Here is a 23,883-nt window from a genome sequence, read left to right as displayed (position 1 = left end):
ATGGATCTTTTTTAAAAACTGAAGTTCAACTCTGAGGTGAAATATGACTCGATTATGTAGGTATTTACGTATCTAAAGAAGATCATTGCAGAATGCAATAAATATAAATACTTCAATCAGTTTAATCGGCAAAAGGTTGACTTCTGCAAATTTTTAGGCAAATCTATGCACTGTGCAATTTTGCTGACAAAAATATTAATAAGCCTATTTTAAAATTATATTATTACTAATTAAGCACTATTCTTTTTCTTTCAGATTATAAGTTTGCCCTCTACACACCAAGCATGATAGCTGCATCCAGTGTGGCAGCAGGACTGCATGGCCTGAGGTGGACAAAAAACACAGGCTGTTCGTTGGTTGAGCTCCTCGATAGGTTACATCACATAACTTCAATTGAAACGGTAAGTTGCACTTGCTTAAATTTGAGAGTTGTCAAACGTCCTTTTTTTCTTTTTACAGGACACCTGTATACTAGTTTGTTTTTGTGGGAATGTAATCCAAAATTTGATTTAAAAACTGCACTATTACACAAAATAAACATATCCCTTCTAATAGCACATTAAATCATTACCAGAATATTAAGTTTATTCCTGTATAAAGGGATCCACATTTGCTTCTCAAATGTTTGCATCAGAATTAATCAATTTTCCCTGAATTGCATAACTCACAGGATAATTGTGACTTCAGAAAGTGTTGCGTCGGTATATTAACGGTAAATTTCGTGTTTCAGTCTATTTTGCATTTTGCAGTTCATTTCGCATCATTTCGTGACAAAACAGGGTAGGAAAATGCCAAGACTACTAGAGTAGAAGGCTGGGGCCAAAGAGAATAAGATTAGGGGAGAGAAATAACTCCCTATCCCTACAATGGAAACATTTTAGCAGACGGCTTGAGATGACGTCAGAAATTTTGAAACAAACTGGCCAATGAGGAACAGGCAGGTGGACTGGTGCTGCCGCCGCCGTCTAGGTACCGAACTACGTTGGTTGCCATAGCAACGCAGCAAGCACGCTATATGCAGACGTCTTTCAGATTCAACACTACAGTCAATTGGATATTGAATTTAGTAGTTTCGTGTTGCGCAAAACATTAAAGGACTGAAATATGTTGTTCGATTATTAAAATCAATTAATTGTCTATACTTTAAGAAGGATATACTTATCTATTTTGATAATAGTTATCACTAGGGCTAGGATCATTTTCATGACAGAATATTTTTTTAGGGTAAGGGTGATATGTTCCCTGAACATGTAGACATTCATATTATGAAGAAACTAATTAAATTAAGGTGCTTATTAAGGGCATATTTGGCCATTTCTACGTGATAAGCATATTTTGATGAATTTTCGGTCATATTCAGCATATTTTTAAATTTTCAACAAATATAGTCATTTTTGAAGTGGATTCGCTCTTACTCCCATTTTTACTCGAGTTTTTTTCCACTGTATTAAGATCTTTTGCATTTTTCGTTGAAAATTTAGAGAAAGTATTCATTGTGTATTGCAACTCGGGTCCATAAAGTGAACTAAAATAGTACATACGTGCAAATATGTCTGCATTTAGATGTTGATGTTTGAAACAGTCCAGTTATAAGGGCATATTTTGTAAAATTTTGGGTCATAAGAGCATATTTTATTTTTTATATTTTGGTGATTTTTAGGTCATAAAAATCCTAGCCCTAGTTATCACTATGATATGAGTAAATTAATTTGTACCCATGAGATCAGTTTTATTATGTATTTTTTTGTTGCTCCCCGAAAAATTGTCTTTTCATAATTTTAGGCACAATTTCGGACACTTCATGCAGCTGCAATAAAATTGTAAACCTATATAAATTCGAAGTCGAGAATGTTCTTGAGAGTGGGGAAAAAGCACAATTAGTGCATGAAACCATGCTCTCCTATCGTTCCTACAAACTAAAACCAGTATTTCCTTATTTACTTGTTTAACAGTAGAAAAGCACAAGTAAATAAACAAATAAAACATATAAATGACAACCATTCAGTACATAGGAGGATTGTCCAAAATGCAGCCTGAGAGTTGCTTCTGGCTTGCTAAAGTTACTTTAGTACTTATGAAACCTCATTATTTTTATTCTGAGGTATTATCTTCGCTGAAAGAAAAATGCAACAAGACCTGCAACCAACTGTTCCATTGGCCTCATTGGCAGTACGCATGAAAATCTTGAAGTACCCTGGTGTATACAGGGGAAAAAAGGTTGTTTCTTCACACTTATAAATATTTTTTAAAGCAATAATAGTATGCACAATGTCTTCAAGATACTGAAAATTGCACTGGCAAAATGTCCATTTTTGGTAACAAGAAATGGAAATTTTTAGCCTGCTACTCATCCTATATGAAGAAAATCTAGTACTCTGGATAATTAATTTGAGCTATAATCATAATTCAGATAGTTACTTATCAACTTCATGGTGTCATTATGAATCAAATTTATTTTTAAAACTTTCCTACTTACCGACTTTTACGTAAAAAATCCCCCTTATTTTGTATTTTGAAAATATTTACGTAGTTAACAAACATTGTTTGGAACATACTGGAACCAAGTTGTAAAACAGTCCCATACACTTCCATCTTTGAATGTTAGTTAATCATGTCTGCTGCTGGTCGGGAGGGAAGAGGAGATGCAGCAACACAGGGTGCTCTCTTTCTAACAACACACACAAAAAACGATGGTTGACTACGATATGCATGCAGGAGTAGCGCAGATAAAGAATGCATGAATTTTTCATACATCTTAAAAACATACCTGGTGCTAAATCTCTCTCCCATCCTCACAACCTAAAAGTGTAATCAAGGCCAAACCTGTGCATTAGACCTGACTTCAATACCTGGTTGAAGCAGTGGTTCAAATCCTACTAAACTGTAGTTTCAGTCCTGATTAGCATAAGTGGAACTAAAAACACACAAACCATCAATTCAGTTCGCTTACAGGTGTTTCTACTGTTCAATGAAAAAAAAATCATCAAAGGAGTAAGTGCCCAAGAATAAATTAATGCAGAAACTGACTTCACCACTATCATGCAACAATAAAGATGTCAAGCAGTCCAAATACATAGACTGGCCATTTTCATTTACAGGCTATTTGCCCACAAGGAGGAGGCTCCCTTTGTTTTAAAAAAAGTTTACTTTGGTGGCCCCTTCATTACATAAATGAACATAAGAAATTAAATAAATAGCTATGAAAACTTATCGAATGTTACATATTCCTCAGTAAGATTCTGCTAATTCTTACTAAAAGTATGCACGTATTTTACTTGAACATATGCATTGCAGAGACTGCACAAATAATGATTTTGTTATCTTATTTGCATTACATGAACAGTGTACTTACTGTATTATGTCCCCATATTGTGTTACTTTGTATATTCATTAAACAAGTGAAAGGTGTAACAATTCTTTTGTGTAACAAAAAAATCACTAGATTTTTTAATGCAAAAATGATTTTTTTTAGATTCTACCATGGTAATGAACATGGGAGTGTCTATATAATACCTAAATAAAAGCAATCATTTCTTCCTCTCCTTTCATTAAGTGAAACAAGTGTAATTCACTAAAAATCATGTAAATTCAGAGTAAAAAAGAGGCCACATGTGAAGTACATGTAGGTTCAAATCTGATGACACCACCATCAAAATGCCAACTCACGGAAGATCCCCTGCTCACTTTATTAAAACTTATTTTCACATTTCCACATTTTAACAATTATTTCCAGGACATTCTGTAATGGTTCTATTTCTTTTACTTACATTTCGGTAAGTTTTTAATGATACCAACCTTGCGTTCTGAAGTCACTGTGGGATGGTTTCATTGTTAGGCTAAATGCATAAGTTGTTAGGTTAGGCTTATTAGTATTAGCTCTCTGAGCATAAATAATACATTTGCAGTGTATTTATGCTAAGAGAACCAAACTTGACAACGTAGGCATATCACGTCTGACGTCATAACACAAGGTTGGTATCGCCATCTGCGAGAAGGAAGACCTCTCGGAAATACTTAATCGTTGGCTCCTATTTTTTTAAGAAAAAAATCTTACATGCAGCTACCTGTTGTAGCAAATTGGTGGCTAACAATATGGAAAAATCCAAATAAATATAAGTAGACACTGGAACTCACTTTTCACAACAGCTCTTGGATGTGCACTTTGCATTATGTGCCACTCCTGTTAAAACTTGCTGAAACACATGGAGGTACTTACCCTGAAGCTGTTTTAGTTAGTTTTCACCCCGACCCCCAAATGTAAGTTTTCTATGGAATATCTTGGTAAAGTCAGAAGTGTCTTCACCACAACATGTGAACTATACTGCTAAAAAAAAAGTCTTCAATATTCGATATGGAGAATTATTTCCACCACCGAGGCGAGCATCTGGGCTATTTTCACCAGATGTTGAAGATCAGAAATTACACAATCAGGTATTGAAAGTATTTATGGAAGAAATTTTAATGCTAACAGCCATAAACCTGAGCTGCGTAAGACTGCAGAATATGGGCTGCTTAGGAGGAACGTGGTTCATAATTTTTTGGTAATGTTTTGTAGTTAGTAATTGGGAAAAGTAAGTTTGAAGGTACGGAAAATTTTATTTCCTTGAAAAAACTAGAAATACCCATGCAGGTTGGGTGCTCTTGGAAGGAAAAAGTGACATGGTGGTGCACATTCCTGCACAAATTTAGTGAAAGCAAAAAATTCCTACGTTGTTAGGTAGCTAGGTTTAGTTCTCTTAGCCTGAATAATAATTTGTCATTGCATTTATGCTAATAAAACCTAACCTTGTAGGCATTCCTCATCGAAATAATTAAAGTAGCTGTGCGTAAACAATATGGACGCGAAGGAATAGAGAAATGCATTATTTTAGTAGCAGGAAAAACATTTTTCATTGTGTTTATGCAATTGGAACCGAACCTACCAAGTCTAAGCTAACCTTGTAGGCATTCCTCGTCGAAATAATTAAAGTAGCTTTTCGTAAACAATATGGACGCGAACGAATAGAGAAATGCATTATTTTAGTAGCAGGAAAAACATTTTTCATTGTATTTAAGCTATTGGAACCCAACCTAACCTGTAGGCATTCCTCATCGAAATAATTAAAGTAGCTGTTCGTAAACAATATGGACGCGAACGAATAGAGAAATTCATTATTTTAGTAGCAGGAAAAACATTTCTCATTGTGTTTATGCTATTGGAACCCAACCTACCAGGTCTAACCTAACCTTGTAGGCATTCCTCATCGAAATAATTAAAGTAGCTGTGCATAAACAATATGGACGCAAACGAATAGAGAAATGCATTTATTTAGTAGCAGGAAAAACATTTTTCATTGTGTTTATGCTATTGGAACCCAACCTAACCTGTAGGCATTCCTCATCGAAATAATTAAAGTAGCTGTGCATAAACAATATGGACGTGAAGGAATAGAGAAATGCATTATTTTAGCAGCAGGAAAAACATTTTTCATTGTGTTTATGCTATTGGAACCCAACCTAACAGGTCTAACCTAACCTTGTAGGCATTCCTCATCGAAATAATTAAAGTAGCTGTCCGTAAACAATATTGACGCGAACGAATAGAGAAATGCATTATTTTAGTAGCAGGAAAAACATTTTTCATTGTAATTATGCTATTGGAACCCGACCTAACCTAACCTTGTAGGCATTCCTCGTCGAAATAAAGTAACTGCGTAAATAATATGGATGCGAACGAATAAGAGAAATGCAATATTTTAGTAGCAGGAAAAACAAAACAAATGACAGCAACTGTGTGTAAACAATATGGACGCGAACGAATGGAGAAATGCATTGCTTTTAGCAGCAGTAAAAACATTTTTTACATGCAATAATATAGGCTAATAGTAATCGGAAAAGTAACACCGGAAAATGGAAGTAGAAGGTACGTAATTTTGTTAATCTATTTAGAGGCAAAAAGCAGCCCATGTTCTGTAGTGAGACCCTGAGCTGCCTAACCTAACAACATTAGCATTCACTGACATAGCAGCAGCAGTCCATATCAGAATACCTGGTGGTATTTTTTCAAACTCCATGAATATAAATGCACACTAACGTAAGTTTGATTCACATCAACAATTATATCCATGTAAAAGACCAAGCCAGGTCATAGATCATACACATGCAGAGTTTTAAAACCTGGTGAAAATAGCCCGAAAGCTAGCCTCACAGCGATGAAGCAAGTCCCTCCATTATAATATATGGTTGTGCTTTTAAATATATTTCCTGTGTTATTTCCACCCCAATATATTCTCCTGTTTAATGCCTACACCTTAGTAAGGAAAAAGAACAAACCAAATAGAATTACTCTCTTAGAATTCATTATTCCATCCATGTATACACTAGAACCACATATCTTAGCACACTACATGAAACCACAAAGCAGCCACAAATAAACACTAATCAAAACAGATCATCACCATGCTCCCTGCATTTGTGTAGATTCACATAACCACCATAAAAAGTATGCTATTGTCTTCACTCCCTTTTGATGTACATACTATTACTACTAACACTATACACTGTCTGGAAACACAATCTTCAATGAAATCATATATCATCTTTATATAAAAATTTCTTCATTCACTAACACTGTACGGTACGTATAAACAGAATTGACCCCTTTCACCTCAATGGAGATTCACTAACAAGATAAAAATCGACCACACTGAAACATTTTTCAGTATTATTGTTGCAGAAAACAGGCAGGGTATTCTTTTCACAGATAAAGCGAAATGTGTCCTTGCAGTTCAGACTTTCCATTCCATTCAACACCTGTGAATATCTGTAATAAAAAAACACGAAATTTTAGTATTTTAATAAAAAAAAAGAATACATTTACAATCACAGTATATACTATAATATAAATTAAATAACATTTTATATCTCTATGTATTTAGTGAATGACAACCACTCTTTCACAAGCTTGAACTTTAAAAAAATAATAATTTGGGAAATAAAGGCAAAACAAAAATTAAAGATATAGAAAGATTCAAAATAATACCAGCACTTTTAATTTTAGTATAAATATGTGGTCAATTTATCTAAATACCACGTGTGCGTTGTAATGTTTATTTGGTTTCCCATTTCTTTCAATGATAAATTTGGTCTCACTTGTCTGTGCACACACCAAAGCATAGCATCATTTTATTTTCCACCCATGAAAGTATATATATCCCCATATCATATATTTGCTTAATTTGTTGTTACATAGGAACTAAAATACACGTGAAGAAGCAACTACACACACAAATACGTACCTCTCTCTTATATAGTATGTATATCCATCGCTTTTTTCCAGCATATTCGGTGAAACATCATTGCAAACTGCTTCAAATAATTATCAATCTTCATAGTTTCAATTTTTGACAACATTAACCCGAACTAGAACGAACTATGATACTCTAGTTCGACGTCAACGGTAGCAGGTCAACGAAACCAGACAATCATTATTTCAAATTCGAATACACTCACGCGATGCTGCATTCATTTGTTAACAGTAGAGCGCATGTTAGTTCACTGTACCTAAGGTGCGACGTCGCTAGTGTCCCAGACCTCGAGAGATGAAGTGCGCATGCGCGGCGTAATTTCCATTTTTAGGCGGACTCGGCGCTCTTTCCGTGTATACTTTTTGGCTGGGGCCATACCTGATCACGTGGTCCTTGACGTCAGGCGTGACGTCACGCGCGGACAGATCGCTCTACGCTCCGGTTTCGCAGCCGAATCAAAGCAGTAATTATGAACAAAAAAGAGCCGTAATTATGCCCAGAAGCTAATTGGGAGTAAATACACAGACTTACTTAGGATCCGACATAACGTATGTCCTTACAGTTGGATTACACAGCCATTTACGCACACATTTTATCGGTAGTTTATAAGTCGTCACATTCCTCTGTGAAACATTAGTTTCATGTAAAATTGCGGTTAATACACCTAGTAATGCATTTTGTTAGGGCAGAAAGAAAAATATATATGTTGAATGCGTAAAATAATTTTGTTAAATAAAGAAAGGCAGAAAGCCAAAATTATGGATAAGTTGAATATGTAAAAGAAAACAATCTCGTCTATTGCTCTCTTTTAGGAGTGAGAGAGGAGCTGTTTTCACTTAACTTCTTCAAATTTGGTAACTTTGCTTCGACTATTGGTATTTATTTCTTAATTAAATTTCCTTATTCAGATTACAATTCTGAGTCTTATGAATCTTTGAACTACACAGGGAGGAATGTGAGGAAGTTCCGTGTGTATTATGTAACACACACTTTAAAAAACTTTTCGCTGAACGAAAACTTGAGACATAGAACTGAAAAAAGTCGAGGGTCACTTTATATACTTATACGTATATATAATCAGTGGAATGTCGAACAGGGGTGCCTACAGGCGGGTATGTGAAAGCTGGTTGAGTCCACTTAACTTTTGGGGGGGGGGGGATTGTGATGAAAATTTGACTGAATAAATAATAGAACAATGGAGGACGGAAGTTGAACTACGTTGTCATTTAAGCATCACTCGTATATAAATAGCAAGTTGTGTATTTTGAAGTGTATGGTAGCCTGATGTTGTGTAATGAGACTACTGGTATTGCAATCCACTAACAAGTCGCGTTAGATGCGATGTGTTCAGTTATATATTGTCGCCCGCTGTTTTTATTTTTTTTCATCGGAGATCACGACACGTCGCAAAACCTCACTGAAGGCATTGTGAACTGCAACACCTCACAAGCCACCAGGGTGCGAAATCATTGAAAACTGGTGAGGGGGAGAAAGTTCGTAACCTACAACCCCCCTCCCCACAAACATATGTGTGAATTATACGATGTACATATTTGTAATGTTATTAAAAGTAAAAATAAATTACTCAATTAAAATAATTATTGTGATTATTAATTAGAAATTAATTTGTTACTTTCATACATATTGATGTAGATTTGTTAATGATCTCTTGAGACAGAAAGCATTCAACACTCACAACTACACTAATTTGTGTGTTTTTTCAATATTATTCTTAGTAAAGTATATTTGAAATTTAAAGTAATTGCTTATCTTTTCATTGTTATAACAAAAACTCTTTCCCGCGGGAAATTTTTGGTGTTTTTTTTTGTGGCCAAGATTGTTGGTGGGGGGAAATCCCCCTCGTCCCCTCCAGGATTTCGCACCCTGAACTCAACAATCGAGAAATACAAGAAAAATGGAGCGAAAAGAACAAAACAGATCAGCCTTTCCACGTTTCTTTCCGTATGGGGTAAAGACTCAGCTGGGTTTTGTCCGCCCATGACGTCACACCCGCAGCAGTCGCGAAAAGAGGCGTGTCTGACCCCAGCCTTTCCTTCTAGTAGTCTTGGGAAAATGCACCTCACACCTTTCAGAAACATGCAAAATTAGCATTACAATGTGTTATTTCACCTTTTGTGTTTTCATCAAAAACGAAATATGCATGCCTCTAGTTATTTGACAGCCTTCATGGCAGAGCGTCTAATGCTGCGATGCCAAGGACCTGGGCTCAAATTCTGGCCTGGGCATAGGTGTTCTTTGCAAGTGACCCTTCATCAATTGTAACATAAAATAACCTAACTCAATCCTTGATTTTTTATTTGCTGAGACTGCTATTTCTACTAGAAGTTTGATTTGTTTATTTTGTATATATTAGAGGATGCATTGTACATTGCATTTGGCTTAATATCATTATTTGTTTTATAGGACTACCTACAAAGTTGTTTCAATCAGATTGAAGAAATGGTCTCATCAGCCATAGGAAGTCGGAATCAGTCAAACCAGGCTAATGCACCACAGCGGACAGAAGTGACATCTAGTGAAAAATTGGGGGACCACGGGAAAGCTGAAACCCCAACGGATGTTCGTGATATCCATTTCTGAACTGCCATGTAGAATAACACTCCAGTAGAATTAGAAACGGAACAAAGTACATGAACAACTCATGTAGTTATTTAAATTGTAGGCATGTACATGAAGTGCCTACATCAGTAAAAAAAATCAATGCAAAACTTTCCTGTAAATGCATACTTTATGCATTTAAACAATACCGGTATGTTATAACAGTCCAATGCTGTGCATGTTTTCACATGCATGGCTATATTAATTTCTCAGGATATTTTGTGTACCATTGCTTTGCGTTCGAAAGCGTGGTATTCTACACTGGGTTTACAGAGTTCGCTTCATTCTAACAGTCCACTTTGATCAAACTAGGTAATGAGGATCTTATTACAAACATAGACTGATGATGTGTGAAAGTATATTTTAAGGCTCTCAATTCGTGAGTTTTTTTTTTGTTTTTTTTGCTGGAAACAGTGAGTTGCATGTGAAAAGCAGAATTTTATTAATTTCATTATGTTAATGTTTGTTCATCTTTTCCTAAGCTGCAGACATGGAAAAAAAAGGGAGAGTCAATTGTGCATTTAACAAGGGGAAAGGTAAATCGTACGCTTCTTAGAATTTTGAGGAGGTATAAAGTAAATCCTTAAGTCATATCGATGAGTTGTATATAGTATGTTTATACATAAATATTATATATATATATATATATATATATATTTTAAATAATTCTCCTTTTTGTAGTTTGGAAAATGTTCCTATTAGCACAGAAGCCAATTCTATATGTATAATACATGTGATTGCTTAAAAAGGAGAACGGTAAGTAAAAATGAAGTCAATGAATTGTAGCAGAGGAGTTATGTATATAATTATATTATATATGCATATATTTTTTTTTCATGATGAAAGATGTTTAATAATTCAAGAATGTGCTAATAAGATTTCAAACTTTCCAACCTAATAAAACTAGTCTTAATTTTTGTCCATTCTAACTGAAGGTTACTTTGTCATATTTCACATTGTTCAATAAGAATTCATTCTCGCAGCGATTAATGCGAATGTGGAGTGATCTGTACTATTTCTATGTAACTGACTTTCTGGAGAACTCTGGTGTCTTACATTGTTACAGCTGTAGTTTTCCCCCTGAAATCACATCCATTGAGAAATGATCTAATTTACAAACCATATGACTGTATTCAGTACCATCTATGAAAATACTGGATTTGTAAAAGAAATAAATTTCAATATACTTCGTGGAAAGTGAGTACAACTTCAGCAATTTTTTTCTAGACAAATTAATTGTCATTGCTGCTCTGTGGAGTAACATATTCATATTCACTGGCTTTTGTCGCATTTTCATGTTTTATATATATTATATTCAAATACACTATTAATGTAAACATGTGGCAAATTGCAAAAAAGAATTGAAAATATTTTCTCCTCTGGCTGAATGATGTTTAATAAATCAATACAAGACTATTATTGAGAACATAAAAATATCCAAAGTTTGTGAACTCGAGATATAGGGGCACTGTTACATTTGTAGCATTTTTTTTTTTCATAATCTGAGGGAAAATTATGTCTATTAAGGTGTAGAAACAAGTTATATTTTAAGATATGTATTCATTCTATAATTTTGGTGCAAGTGTTTGCTTTGAAATTAAGAAAGAAACGTAAGACTGAAAAGAGGATGCAAAGTGTGTATGTCATAATTATGAATCAAAGCTCTAAGCGGTTTTGTGACAGTAAGTAGAAAATGTTTTTAATTATGCCAGAACCACATCAAATTCTACAGTATTATACAGGATTTGTGAAACTTGATTTGTACTAGTATTATATACATTTTGCTATTAATGTGAGAAACAAAAATGCAGCAATTTTTTTTTATCCTAAGAATTTTGGAAAGCCTGAAGAAAGGTAATAATTGTATTTAATTATGTAAAGTAATTTTCTTAAGACTAAGGTAATGTTACTTGCATTGCTTACATTTAGTGTAAATAAATGTTTAAAATAATGAAGCCAAAAAAATATCATTCAATTTAATAACTAACGTCAGTAATAAGTTATCTTCATCCTACCATGTGAAAGACTGTTAATTCTTTACATTTGTAAATACTGTATTTGAATGGGTGTGTTTGTAAGTTGAAGTATGTACAAGGATGTATTTTGTATCTGAATATGTCAATGCAGAAATATAGGAACCAAAAGCTATAATGTATGATAAGAAGAAAGATTTTATATATATATATATAAATGTGAAAAATTGTGGTGCCTCAAGTCAGTCTATTGAGCAAACATGCAAGTTAATCACCACTTTTTTTTGCACTTGCAATGTATACATATCATGATAATTACAGATATTGCCTGCAATTTGTTTAAATGTCTGTCTGTATCAATATGGAAATGAACGTGTTGAGCAGGTTGTGAGGGTTAGTTTGTGTGTGTGTGTGTGTGTTGGTGGTAATTTAGATGCCTAAAGAAAGCGCACACTAAGATTTTTCTGTGCATTGAATCATGATTTGGCAAGATTACAGTTAGGTTGCTAATAAAACTGTGCATGCTTAACAAAAGTCATGTTGCATATTAAAATTTGAAACTTTATTAAAAGATTGGTAAACTTTTTCCTCTCTCTTTAGAAGACTATATTGTGACAGATTCAGTTGTTATATTTCAGTACCAAAGCGTGAAGCATAAACTACAGTGATCGAGAACAAGTTAGAATTATTTATGTATGGTGATATAAAAATGTATCAATGCCTGACTGAGTTACATAAATAAGTGCCTTGCAAGGGTTAGGACGAAGATTGTAATCATTGTGAACTATATATGCTTGGATGCAACACTGCATATATGTGCAGATATGTAAATAAGAAATACGATTTTATATTTTCACCTCTTTTCACAACAAATATAAGTTTACTGGTGCACAAATCGAGTACAAATCTTTCTTGCAAATTTTATTGTAAAAGTTCTTGTCGCAAATTTGTAAGATTGCGTTTCATTGTTATTTTTTCATAAAGAGGTTGTTGACTGGCATGAAGATCATGAACATGTTCAGCTGAGGCAATGTTGTGTTTGTTATTTTTCGTTCTTCTCGCATGATTATGATCAATTGTATTTTGTACACTGCACAACAGTTTGTTCCATATATCAATAAACAGGTAAATGCAATAGTTTAACAGATATAAATACCTCATGTGTTCCCATATCCACTTTTTTGTGGATGCAGTCTTTCTAATATAACAGTTCTATCTACCATAGCTTTTTTTGTAAATGGGACAAGACCTGTTTCATTTTTTTGCCAGAAAATAAATATATGTGTGTTTTTACAAGATACAACACTGCACCTTTTATTCCTTAATTTCACCTTTCCCAATCTACACACTCTTATATTGATATATCCCATAATCTCATGGCACAGTGGTAGTGTCGTTGCCTTGTCATCAAGAAGTCCCAGGTTCGATACCCGGTGGAGGCACATACGAGGGCTGTTCAGACAGTTCTAAGAATCTGATAGAAAGAAACACAATATCAGAGTGATTGAGGTTTTATTTTTCAACATAATCTCATTGAAGGTTAATGCACTTCTGCCAATGGCCTTCCAATGCCTTGACATCAGCAGAATATGTGGATTCGTCCAGGTCTGCAAAATAGCCTGTCACTGTGGAGATGACTTCTTTATTGGACTGAAATTTCTCACCACCCAAGAATTTCTTTAGGTTTGGGAACAAGTGGAAATCACTGGGGGCAAGATCAGGAGAGTATGGGGGGTGGGGTAGCACTTGGAAGCGAAGTTTGTCAAGTTTCCGGCCTGTAACCATGACTGAATGTGTGGGCACGTTGTCCTGGTGGAGCACTTTCTTTTTCTTCATGTGAGGCCTCTTCTCTTGGATTACCACCTTCAATTGGTCCAGGAGGTTGCTATATTAGTGTCCGGTGATGGTCTTGCCTTTTTCCAGGAAGTCTATCAAGATGACTCCTTTTGTGTCCCAAAAAATTGACGCCAACACCTTGCCTGCCGACGCAACCACCTTTGCCTTATTTGGAGGTGGGGAATCTGCATGCTTCCACTGCTCTTTTGTCTCAGGTGTGTAGTGATGAACCCAAGTTTCGTCCATAGTAACGCCACAGAAACTCTTGAGGATTCCTCTGGAAAAGTGCCAAATATTCAGTGGAAGTCACTGCGCGAACGCATTTTTGCTCCAGTGTGAGCAGGCACGGCACCCATCTTGCCAAAAGCTTCATGCCCAACTCTTCAATGAGAATGTGGTCTACTCGGTCCACTGAGATGCCCACTTCATGAGCTATCTCCTGCACTTTCAATCTTCGGTCAGCCAGCACCATATCATGGACTAGATTGTTTCTGGTGTGACGGTGGTTGGCGGATGGCCACTGCGGGGGTCATCTTCAATGCTGTAATGTCCAAGTTTGAACAGCGTCGTTCACTTGCTAACAGTGGCAAATGATGGAGCTGAGTCTCCCAACAGTGTGCCCAATTCGGCATTGATGGCTGTCACATTTAATCCCTTCTTCACCAGAAACTTGATGACCACATGGACTTCCTTTTGTTCCATATTGTCACGTCACTTGCACTTTTGCTTCTTCACGTGCCTATGGAAACCAGACTATTGGAAGAGTGGCGATGAAATTTTCCCTGCACGTTCAGAATAGATGTGGCCTTCTAATGCACATGCTTTTGTTCCGATTGCAACGCCATATCTCACCAATTCTTAGAACTCTCTGAACAACCCTCATAGTGGTTCGGATTCCACTTTAAACTGTAGGTCCAGTCACAATTAGCCTTACTGTGCATAAAGTGGACTTAAAAAACATCAACTCATAGTATAAATTGTGCTTGGAAATGCACCACCTATGCATATACAGTGGAACCTCAATTTTATGTTTTTCAGGGGACCAAGCTGAAAAAAACTTAAAATACGGGAAAATGTAAAATCTGGTTCCACTGTATACCATATATTAGGGATGGTCAAATCTGTGTTGCAAAATATCCAAGTGCTGGCTACCAGATAACTGGTTCTGGGATTCAAATCCAGGTACCATATTTTAGTTCCAGATCTAGACACCCAATGAGCCTGTATGTATACTTTGTTCATGTCAAGAATCGAACTATTGCTGAAGCTGTTACAAATTGGAATATAATTTTTGGATATTTAATATCCACCCGAATGCTGTTTTCCTTTGTATATATCACCGGTAATTGTGAATTTTTTTTTGAGCACTAGTTGTTTTTAAGAAAGGTACTGGATTAGTTTTGTAATTAACAATTAGGAGTGATTTAAAATTTAAAAATCTTACAAAATATTGCTATTGAATCATCTTGTCTCTAAATCAAAAAAATTAACTTTGAACTTTGGCTTAGTCTCAGCAATGATTACTGAAAAATGACGAAGAACTCCACTTGCTAGTATTCTAAACTCGAAAAAACTGCAACTGTTAACAATCTCAATCAATTCATAAGAATTTTCCCTGTGGATTCTTCATGGTTTCCTAGAATTGGCACCACTCCCAACCACAATTTAATATCTAGAAAAGGAAGATTCTCAATGGCCTGGGAGGAATTCTAAACATATGCTTTTTTAAGAAGCCTTTTTTGCTCAAGTCCCATATATTTTTAACCTAAACTAATTTTTAACGCAAGTAATGGGCACTTTGTCGTCCTCCATGGCCATGCAGTCTAAGGTGCTGTGCTTCGGACTCTGACTGCGGGAGGTTCGAGTGCCTGGGTTCTCAGCCTGTGTATAGGGCTGGTGACCACCCACCACCGTGAGGAAATTGGGGAGCTATGAGTGAAGCAAAACCCGGTCTCGGAAATCTATGAGGGCTGTGGGTTCGACGTGCTGACTCCACGTCACCCCATTACGGGTTGAAGATCTCCACACCTCTATAGTGGAACCACAAGGAAAGAAACCTGCACAGAACCTCACTGTGCTGGCAGGTGGGGGAAAGGACAGGGGGGAAGGAGCCTTCAACGTGGCTCACATCAGTGTTGCCAGACCTATTGATTTCTCAGGAGAATTCCTTAATAAACTATTGCTATGGCACCTCCAACGGCCTGCTCAAAAACATGTTTCCTGCTCATCTTACTTGAACATGGAGGGGAAAGATAGAGTGGAATTCCACTCAGCCACGAAAAGTGCTGTTTATACTGTGAAATTATGCCAAGCGATACTCAATTGTGCTAGGACATTATTATTTTATTACTATTACTACATTACTATTTTTAGATGGTTGTATTTTATCCCACCCGAAAATGTATTTCTATTTTAGTTATTATACGTCGCTTTTGTGCCTCTACGGGTAAGTACGACAATATGGATGAATGAAAAACTGATGAAATGGATGATGTGACACACACACAGTGAAACATCTTGCCTTACTAGTAGGAACACTGACTTCGTAGCGTGGGCAAATTATTTTATACATGTATGTATATATATGTATGTGGGTTTGGGTGGGGAAGATAGGTAGCACCCTAGCATAAGCGTTGCTATCTTGAATTATTGAGTAAGACATGCTGTCTAATTCACCAAATATATTTTACATATGTAATGCATTTTCTCATTGTGGTGCAGGACGCGTGCCCACCCCTAACGATAGCTGTACACCGAACACCAACAGAAGACAAATTAATTTGTTATTGTTAGCCTTCGACTTGAAAGATTGTGGAAAATGAATGTTGACATAAAAGTACCTATTATTTCACACATATGAGTTGATTTCAGTCACAGTAATTTACATCCATTATAATAATAGGGATGTAGGAACATGATAATTTCAAACTCAAGTGGTGTTTTCTGAGGGGGCAACATTATTACGGGGTAATATGACTCGTTTACCCGCCTGATAAAAATACACATTGTTTCCCCCTCGCTGAAAAAAATCTGTGGACATCCGCTTGCTCCCCAGTGCACACGCCTATGCCGCCCCCGAGAACGTTGTTCATCCGCTATTAATCATTGAATTTTGTAGCAGATCTTCTGGTTTCCCAAGGAACAATATCCCAAGTTTTTCAAGTCTGACCTGGCAACACTGCCCCGAGCACCGATAACGGCAGGGAAGATGCACGAACGCTTTTGACGGAAGGTTTTTTTCCTTGTGGTCGAGCTATAGGTAGGATTGTGGGAGGGAGATTGGCAGTCGGGAGATCGGCCTAGGCCCTTCAAGGGCTGCCAAGCCACAGGTTATTATTATTATTATTATAATGGGCACTTTTGGTACATACCTCTACTTTCCTGTAATTTTCACCAAACCCATGTGGCTTTTTCAGAAGTATGGACAAGATTTGGACTAAAGGTAGTTGGATAAGTTAAAAACAACCAAGCAATTGCCCTGTTACGATGTTCATGTCTGGTTTCTTGTTTTCTTCCTTTTTAATCTTTTATCATGTTTTAGCTCAAATTGTATCTAGCCTCCTGATATAAGATACAAATGAATATTACTTGTGCGAAAACTTTACATTTTCCAAACAAATTTTAGCCACAGATTCCAGCTTTGATACGCTTACAGTATCAAGGATACTGACTGCTCTTCAAGTTTAGATATTAGAAAAATTCTGTAGCTGGACAAATGCTGTGTATAATTCTTAACTTCATTTAACCTTTTGAGTCCCAAGGCCATTTTCACATGTAAGCCTCTCTGTCCCGAGCCGATTTTGAGCAAAATGCAGTTTCAATTAAATGAGTGTAGATCGGAGACTAATTACCCTAGGGAGATGAGTGATATACCGTTGTACGCGGAATGAACCAGAGATTCAGACTATATGAAATTTATGCAAATTCGGTGTATATGTGGTGGTGGGGGGCTAACTTTCAAAATTCCAAAATTTCGGAAAAAAATTTGCCCCCCCCCCAAGAAAAAAGCACATGACAGTGTCGACATGCACATGGAAATGATCGCTGACATGTAAGGAACACAAAAATATTTGCATTATCATCATATGACCAATGTAACTTGAGTTGTAACCCCAAAAGGAATGGTCGGCACGCCACTGGTTCAAAATTCAAAATGCAGCGGTACCTTGAAATGACTTTAGCTAAGAGACTATTTGCCCTGGAGATATGAACGATATACCGTTGTACGCAGAATGAATCACAGATTCAGACGATATATAATTTATGCACATGCGGCGTACATATCGAGGGGGAAAGAGGGGAAATCCCCTGACATGTAAGGAACACAAAAATATTTGCATTATCATCATATGACCAATGTAACTTTGAGTTGTACCCCCAAAAGGAATGGTCGGCACGCCACTGATTCAAGCTCCAAAATGCAGAGTTACATTGAAATGACTATAGCTCAGAAACTAAATGCCCTAGAGATATGAAAGATATACTGTTGTACGCAGAATGAATCACAGATTCAGACGACATATAATTTATGCACATTCAGCGTACATATGGGGGGAAAGGGTGGAAATCCCCTCAAAAATACTTTTCTTAAAAAAATGGTGTTTCTCCCCAGAACCCCCCCCCCCCCCGAAAAAAATGTCAAAATGCACAAAATTCAAAATTTATGCAAATTTGGCATATATATGGAAAGGGAGAAAACCCCCAAAAATTATTTTAAAAAATGTCACTTCACCCAAAAAATGTCCTTGCACTTGGGCACAAAAACGACACCCTTGCACAACATTCACGGATGAAAAGCTAGAACGCAGTGAAAAATGAGCGCAGATTCTTGCAGCTGCTTGAAATTCTATTTTTAGACAATGCAGGGTAACCCCTGTCACAACTTGTGAACACTTGTGCTAAAAAAACAAAGGTTTCCTTCAGCACGCTTCGAAATTCCATTCTCACAATGCAGATTCAACAACCAGTCTTCTCCCTCCCCCATCCCCCACCCCCTGCTTGCACCCTCACGGAAAAGTTTCATTTTGACATCGGATACTGATAAACAAGCTTCCTTCGAATGCAGTTAACAGAAGGGAGTGAAAAGCATTGCTTTAGAACCAGAAAGCCCGTCTTCCTTTGTCAGCAAAAATTTGACCTTGAAAAGAGATGCAAAAGAGAAGTCCCTTTTCCCCTCCATTTTCATGAAGACAAAAAAAAAAATGCAAAAAAACATTTCTGTTAAATACATGTGTTAGGAACAATATTAAAAAAAATCGAAATTCTAGCCAAAAATAGAAAAGTTATAACGTAAAAACTACGACCTTGACACAGCATCTCGAACGAGATGCTTGGGACCGTGAGGGTTACATTTGGGTATCTCGATCGAGACGCTTGGGACACAAAAGGTTAAGTAATTTCATTTTCATACCATAAGAAATCCTGTTAGCATCTGTACAGGATATCAGACCAGTAAATTTATCAGACATTTTACTGGTAAACCAAGTTATTGATATGCAAAACAGTGCGTACAAGCCCCCAATCATATACCGAGCATATAGAGTGGAACCTCAATTATATAAAAATTGATAGTTTGCTTAATAAAACAACACATTTAATAAAAAGAAACACTGTATATTCATTAGCTGTCTGCAGTTATGTACAAAGTTGTTGACTGTAATGTACAAGGTGGACGGTGTTATCTTCAACAAAACAATACCATTCACAACAGTTAACAATTACTTCCACATTTATTCACAGGGTTCACATCCATCCACTGTGTTGCACTCGATATAAATTAAACTTTAAAAATATACTGACTTTACTATGTATATTACATACTGAAGACTAGCTTCAATTATTCAGATGTAAGACACTTGATAAAAGTTTCAAATTTTACACATTAATTTTGTCTGGTTGTAAATGGAAGCCTTACCTCTATTCAACAGATAATTAGAGGCACAATTTCATCCTTCATTAAAGGTAAGTCATTTACATGATCACACAATAAAAAATGCTATATATAAAAAAAGCATGCTCTGTATTTTTTTATAAGGAATGTCAGACATGACCCAGCATGAACAAGTTATACTCTATTCAAATGACATAATAGAATGTCTAAAAGAACCAGAGAAAGGTTAGAGTGGAGGAAATAGGGTTATGAGAAAGGAGAAGAGGGGAGATGCACATACAGTATTTGATTCTGCAGTGAAGAATGACGTGGAGGTTTTTCAAAATAACTTTTGATTTTGATTGATTTATATGGAGATTTTGAAAAATCACATCAGATTAACTGATACCTACAGACGTGATAAATCTACGTATAAAACATGAAAATTCATCCTTATAAATAAATTATGCACAAAATGGCCAGATTGATGTATAAAATCATGTCACCTTAAAAACATGCATGAACAATTATGCATTAATCAAAATAAGAACCTATCCTTGGGCTGCTTCTTTATTTTGTACTGAAAGTAGTAAGAATCACATGTGGGAAACAAGAAACTAATATCAATAAAGTTGCAAAATAAACACCGCACGAGTATGATACCGTGAGAAACGCTGGTCCAATGTTGGGAGAGAGAGAAGTTACGGAGCTGTACCAAAGAGTAGGAGAAATATGTGTGTATCTCAGAACTTGAGGTGGAAAATGTGAGCTGGCGGGATGTTCCTATGGTTTAATATGGTGACAATGAAACAGCTGGGGAGAAGCATTGTGAAAAGTTTGCCAACTGGGGGGATATTGTTATGCAATATCAAATATCTAGTGTGTGTCATCCTGCAGGCAGGGACACCTCAAGTACTATGCACTCAATTATTTATATCCGCTAAATGGGCCATAAAGTGGAAGGAATGACTAGCAACCCAAAATGCTAGCGAGGCCATTCTTAAAAAGAAATTCTAGCTCTCTAGGCTAAGTATGCGATACAGTTCTAATGCTATGCAAACAATATTGCACAAGAATATCTATGGCAAATATTTTTTTAAAAATTTCTACTGCTTCTTTCAAGTAGAAAGGTATTTACAATTTCTAAGTTTTCTTCTCCACAGTGCACAGAATACTTTCTCCTAACAAAATTACAATGTGTGGCAAGTGGAAAATGAGAAATATTAAGGTGAATATGTAAGTGCTGACATGAACCATCACCAAATATAAAAGATATTTCTTCAATCCTTACAGTTAGAATGCTAACTCAAGCTGCAAGTTAAGGAAACTGCTAACTGTACGTGGAGGAATCAAAAAGTAATGCCTCCTCGTATATTTTTTTGTAATGTGTAGCGCGTTGTTGATGTGTTATTATTATGTGATATATTAGACCTTCACTAACACTTGTGTACTTTATGTTTCAGATTGACTGAAGGAAGCCATGGATTTGAGGCATAAACAAAGAGCTGTGATTGAGTTCTTGGCAAAAGAGGATTGCACCCTGTAGAAATTCATAGGAGGTTAACAAATGTCTATGGGGACACTGTAGTGGACGTGAGCAATGTCAGATGTTGGGCGAAGAGGTTCAACGAAGAATAATGCAAATAAACCACGCAGCGGACGTCGATCAACATCACTGACGGAGGACAAGAAACGCCGGGCAGATGAATTGATTCGTCAGGATCGGCGCATTATAATCGAGGAGTTGTCAGCCATACTTAACGTGTCTTATAGGTCTTCTCAGGCCTTAGTCTGTGACTAAGGATACCACAAAGTGTATGCTAAGTGGGTTCCCAAAGAACTGACCGCAGACATGCGCACTAGGCGTGAGGAAGTGTCGCAAGAGCTCCTGCCTGCATTTGAAGCACATCAGAACGACTTTTTCAAATATTGGGTCACTGGAGATGAAACATGGGCTTATATGTATGACCCAGAGAGTCAAGTGCAATCGATGCAATGGCACCATAGTGGTTCTCCACGTCCCAAAAATTCAAGTCTGCAAGATCAACGCAGAAAGTGAAGACATGGTGCAGACAACAAACTCCAGAGTTTTGCCAACATGGATTTGACACCTGGGTTCAACGTTGGCATAGAAGCATTCAACTGAACGGTGATTATGTGGAACAGTAGGCATATGTAGAAGAGGCTTCAGGCTTCACTATGATATAAAGTTTATCTTGATTGATGCATTATTAAAGATCTGGGATGGCAGGAGGCATTACTTTTTGATACCCCGTAGTACAATAGCATGTATCACAACCCCTTCTGTTCAAATGTGTTTAAGAGCTTTCAAAAACAAAGATATTTTCAAATACACATCTAACAATCAAAATGCACGCTGTTTTCATTCAAGAGTGCTAAATATCATCACTTTAATTAATTTTAAAGTACAGTATTTCTAAAAATCTGGAAATCACAAAATAATCAGAAATACCAAAATGACTTGTCATTATCTATGCTCCCTCCCTTTCTCAAGAGAAACAATGGTGTGGGAAGGGGTAAGGTAATGTGAAACATTCACATTCTACATAAAAAAAAGTAATAAATACATTTCTTGCATTATAAAGGCACACTACGGTAGGTAATATATGAATTCAGTACAACTTTGGCCAACTAAATTATTTAGGTCAGCCTTTGAAATTTTAAATAAATTTCATAGCCTTACAATGAGAAGCTCAAAATTAAACGATCTGACATGAAGAAAAAAATTCAGAATTTGTACCCTAAAAGGGGAAAAAAAAACATCAAAGAACTGTGTGTGTGTTCTTTCCAGGCCCAAACTAAAGCTGGTATCAATATAGTTTTATTTTGAAAAATTCACTTATTACCATCTTGACTGATGTCATTGTTGCATTCATCATCTTTGGATATATATATATATATATATATATATATACACACATATATATATATGTTACAATATCACAGCACCAGCAATAACAACATGAATAAGCACCAAGTACAGGTAATAAAGTTTCTGCAATCTTGAACGAGACCGTATGATGCTAGAACACCATCGTCTGCAATAGAAAAGGTAGTTTAATAAAAATAATATACACTTGCACCATGTGCTCTTGCTTAACCACATTCACATCAGCATGCAATTGTACTGCACAGTCTAAATGTTACCAACACACTGACAAGTTTATCAGAAACACTCATGAAAGAGTTTCTTGCAGTTACAGCAAATCAATACATTTTAATTAAACTGTATGAAACTTTGGGTTTTCATATTTTTTTTCAGATAAAACCTGGGCAAAACTGGGTTTTATTGGGTTTTTTCAGGTTATGTTTATAAATACATATATTTAAAAAAATGAAACACATTTTTCCCTGATAGTAATATATTGGAACATTCAATTTGTATTGTTTTAGTTCACCGAATCAAAAACTATTTAATATTGTTAAGAATTGACAATCAAGGTCTCACACCTTGAAATGATTAAACTAAAAACATACATACCCCTTTCCACAAGACTATTTAGGGCCAAAGCCTACCTGCCAACTGCCGGCCACACTCCCACCTGATCCTACTCTTATGGGGTGACGTGTGGTCAGCACGAGGAACCCCCAGTCGTCGTCGTAGGTTTTCATAACCGGGTTATGCTTCTCATTCGATAGCTCCCCAATTTAATCATGATTGTGAGTGTTCACCAGTCTCATACACAGGCCGAAATCTCAGGAGTCTCAAACCTACACACGTCCCATAGCCGGAGCTCAAAGCATGACCACACAGCCACAGTGCGGGACAAATTATTAAATTATCTAAAATACTATGTTCTGAAAAATTTGACCAACAGTTTGATTCTATTCTTGCTGGATGGCATAACAGTTAATATATCTATGGTCAGTTTCCAGGGTTGCACATTGCAATACTATACTAATACTTCATAGCTGTTGTGGTTTAGTCAACCACCGTGGTGGAGTGGTGATCACAACATGCTGCAATGCCAGGGGTCCTGGGTTCGAATCCTGGTTCGGACGTGGATGTTTGTGTTTGTCCCAATGATAATACAGAGAGGCAGTCCCTGTGGCGGAATGGTAATGCACATCGCGCTACGACAGCAGGGGGTTCGGGTTCGAATCCTGGCCTGGATGTTTGCGACTGTTCATTCATCATATCATCCCTTATCCCCATCTTGGCAAATTAGCCAAAAGTGGCACAAGAAGCGAAGTAAGATAAAGCAAAAAGCAAATCATTCAATAGAAAATACAGAGAAAATAGAGATATTGATGTCCCTGCATAAAGCAGCTCTGGAAC

The 23,883-nt window shown here is 36.4% G+C and overlaps 2 protein-coding genes across 3 annotated transcripts in view; one reads left to right on the top strand and one right to left on the bottom strand.

The window, feature by feature from the left end:
* Positions 1-13,164, top strand: part of LOC145985360 (G1/S-specific cyclin-D2-like) — a 39,492-nt gene extending 26,328 nt beyond the window's left edge. The window contains exons 4-5 of the mRNA XM_083119279.1: positions 256-401; positions 9,711-13,164. Of these exons, the coding sequence (XP_082975405.1) occupies positions 256-401; positions 9,711-9,887 (323 nt within the window). The 3' untranslated portion in view covers positions 9,888-13,164. The remainder of the gene's footprint in view (positions 1-255; positions 402-9,710) is intronic.
* Positions 13,165-19,312: 6,148 nt separating this feature from the next.
* LOC145985358 (uncharacterized) overlaps positions 19,313-23,883 on the bottom strand; it is a 79,361-nt gene continuing 74,790 nt past the window's right edge. For both annotated transcript variants that reach the window (XM_083119277.1, XM_083119278.1), the window contains exon 15: positions 19,313-22,642. The gene's annotated coding sequence lies outside the window, so the exon portion shown is untranslated. The remainder of the gene's footprint in view (positions 22,643-23,883) is intronic.

The sequence above is a fragment of the Lepisma saccharinum genome, chromosome 3, assembly GCF_977018435.1.
Source record: "Lepisma saccharinum chromosome 3, izLepSacc3.1, whole genome shotgun sequence".
NCBI classification, from domain to species: Eukaryota; Metazoa; Arthropoda; class Insecta; order Zygentoma; family Lepismatidae; genus Lepisma; species Lepisma saccharinum.
This window is presented reverse-complemented; position numbering and strand designations above follow the sequence as displayed.